Source organism: Protobothrops mucrosquamatus, unplaced genomic scaffold, assembly GCF_001527695.2.
Source record: "Protobothrops mucrosquamatus isolate PMUCROS unplaced genomic scaffold, P.Mucros_1.0 scaffold4506, whole genome shotgun sequence".
Classification (NCBI taxonomy): Eukaryota; Metazoa; Chordata; class Lepidosauria; order Squamata; family Viperidae; genus Protobothrops; species Protobothrops mucrosquamatus.
In genome coordinates, this window is record NW_015390412.1 from 27,293 (window position 1) to 30,162 (window position 2,870).

Below are 2,870 nucleotides of genomic sequence, written 5' to 3' on the forward strand. Positions count from 1 at the left end.
GATGATGTTCCCTGGCTGGGTCATGAAATGTCTGCAAGAAAACCACCCAGCTCAGGGAGGACCAGAGATTCCCCCACCCTAACCCCAACCCTCAGCGATAAAGATTCTCCTTTAATGGCAGGACTTAAATTGATCAACGTTTTATTGAGATCACGGGTGGGCTTTACACCCCCCTTGTCTTTCTTGTCTCAGGAGTCATCATGAAGACACCGACCCTCTGGATGGTCCAGGTCTTGTGCCTGATCGGATTCTTCGCAGGACCTTTGCAGGTACGAACGGAGCTGCTGCGGTGGGAATTTCCACCTCTCTGAACGGGGAGGGGTCGCCGGATAGGCAGGCGGCAGCTCCCCCTCCCCACTTCCTTCTGTTAACAATCCCTTCCTGCTGGGAAGACCTTGGCTATGTCTGAAACAGGGGAGTGGGTGAAGAAGAAAACCTGTCCTGTGGGTCCTTGGTGAGGCCATCCAAACGAGGCCGAGGCCAGGGAGCGGGGTCCCACCGGACAGAGCCACGGAGGCCAAGGATCTTTTTCCAAAAGGAGTTTGTTTCTCTTAGAAGAAGTCTCGCTTCTCATCCTTCTTCAGTTCTGACTGAACGGTGGAGGATGGAAGGGTTTGTGTTCCCTGCAGTCATCTGGATGTTAGTGCTCTTCCTGAGAATTCTTGAGGCCACTTGAGGGTCGATCTGTGCCTTCGGGGTCACCTGAATAGTGCAAATGGGTGTGGAGCTTTCTTGGGGACTGCTGAAAGGACCGTGTTGGACCCCCCTTTTAAACCAGCGGTCCTCTCTGTCCAGAATGTGAACTAGAAGAGAAGAGAAGAGAAGAGAATAGAAGAGAAGAGAAGTGAAGAGAAGAGAAGAGAAGAGAAGAGAAGAGAAGAGAAGAGAAGAGAAGAAAATAGAAGAGAAGAAAAGAGAAGAAAAGAGAAGAGAAGAGAAGAAAAGAGAATATAGAATAGAATAGAATAGAATAGAATAGGAAATAGAATAGAATAGAATAGGAAATAGAATAGAATATAGAATAGAATAGAATAGAATAGAATAGAATAGAATAGAATAGAATAGAATAGGAAATAGAATAGAATAGAATAGAATAGGAAATAGAATAGAATATAGAATAGAATATAATAGGAAATAGAATAGAATATAGAATAGAATAGAATAGGAAATAGAATAGAATAGAATAGGAAATAGAATAGAATATAGAATAGAATAGAATAGGAAATAGAATAGAATAGAATAGAATAGAATAGAATAGAATAGAATAGAATAGAATAGAATACAGCTGGAAGGGACTTTGGAGGTCTTCTAGTCCGCCACCACCCCCCGCTTAAACAGGACAACCTACACCATCTCAGACAGGTGATTGTCCAGTCTCTTCTTAAAACTCTCCAGTGATTTAGCACCCACGATTTCTGGTGGCAAGCTGTTCCACTGGTTAAATGTCCTCCCTGTCAGGAAGTTTCTCCTTAATTCCAGGTTGCTTCTCTCTTTGGTCAGTTTCCAACCCTTTTTTCTCGTCCTGCCCTCTGGGGCTTTGGAGAATAGTTTGGCCCCCTCTTCTTCTTTGGGGCAGCCCCCCCTCCAAATACTGGAACGCTGCTGTCATGTCTCCCCTGTTTCTTCTTTTCTTTAGACTAGCCAAACCGAAGGCTTGCAGACGATTGTTGCATATTCTAGTCTCCAGGACTTCGACAGGGTGAGTTCCCGTCCTCACCTCAGCTCCTGCCCACCTAGCAGTTGGGAGGCATGCAAATGCGAGTAGATAAATAAGTACCACTTCGGCGGGAGGGTAACAGCAGAGTAAAATCCGCAGGGACTCCGCCCTCCCTGTGCTCCTTTGGGGGGGGTTGAAGAAGGCACCTGGGCCAGCCTGGTTTCCCCCGACATTTGGGCTCTTTTCTCTCCTTCCGGTCCTTTCACACCCTCTCTTTTCTCCGACAGGCGTTGAATGTCATCAATATGCCCCTCAACATGTCCGAGAAGTCCGTGGATGACCAGTATATTAATTGCAAACCCCCGAAGGTGCTTCCTCCTGAGAGCTCAAGATATATCCCTGTACCGACAAATTATAAAACAACCTGGCAAAAGGCCAAAAGGCACTGGGCCGAAGTTGGCAAATCTATCACCGACCTCACTCCAATGCAAGGTACTGCAATCGTGGCTTACACCCTCGCTGACAACCTATACAGGGATTTCAACGCCGCTACAAGAGTAGCTGGGAGTTCCCAAAACACTTACAATCAATTTGCCTTCAAGGACTTTTTCTTCCTCCTAACCAAGGGTGTTCAGGCCAGGAAGAAAAAGAATAACAAATGTTACGACGTCTTCCGCGGGGTACAAGGGATCCGTTTCAATGTCCGCAATGGACAGCAGGTCCGCTTCGGCCAGTTTACTTCCTCATCTTTGAGCGAACAAGTAGCCAGAGGGTTTGGCCAGGACACCTTCTTCTCCATCAAGACCTGTCACGGAGTGCCCATTGACGACATCTCGTCCTTCAAAGGCGAAAAGGAAGTTCTCATCCCGCCCTACGAGAAGTTTGTCGTGAAGAGCAAAGTAAACGTGTCCCCCATCCGATTGGAATCCAAAGGTGTTTATAGCCGGTTCAACTGTGAGCGCCTGAGAGGTAAGAGGCTGGGAGAGAGGAGAACGTGAGGTTCAGAGGACCCCAGGGAGCAGCTCGACCGTATCTAGGGCTGTTGGAGAACCAAGATAATTCCTGATGGACCAAATGTCTAGGGGGATTCTCAATCATCCAGGTCAAGGTTGTTCTTGATGCAACCAGGCTGGGTATTTTTCAGTTTTCTCGTTCTTCTTTTTTAGTGGTATCGAACGAAAGCATTCAAGTCACGGACGACTAAAGGATAAAA

At 46.9% G+C, this 2,870-nt stretch overlaps 1 protein-coding gene across 1 annotated transcript; it reads left to right on the forward strand.

Annotated features, from left to right (window-relative positions):
- The first annotated feature begins 200 nt into the window (after positions 1–200).
- LOC114923578 (NAD(P)(+)--arginine ADP-ribosyltransferase 2-like) lies at positions 201–2,655 on the forward strand. The gene is made up of 3 exons (XM_029286673.1): positions 201–269; positions 1,637–1,699; positions 1,945–2,655. Exons 1-3 carry the CDS (start codon positions 201–203, stop codon positions 2,653–2,655), a joined length of 843 nt encoding a protein of 280 aa, XP_029142506.1.
- Positions 2,656–2,870: the final 215 nt, after the last annotated feature.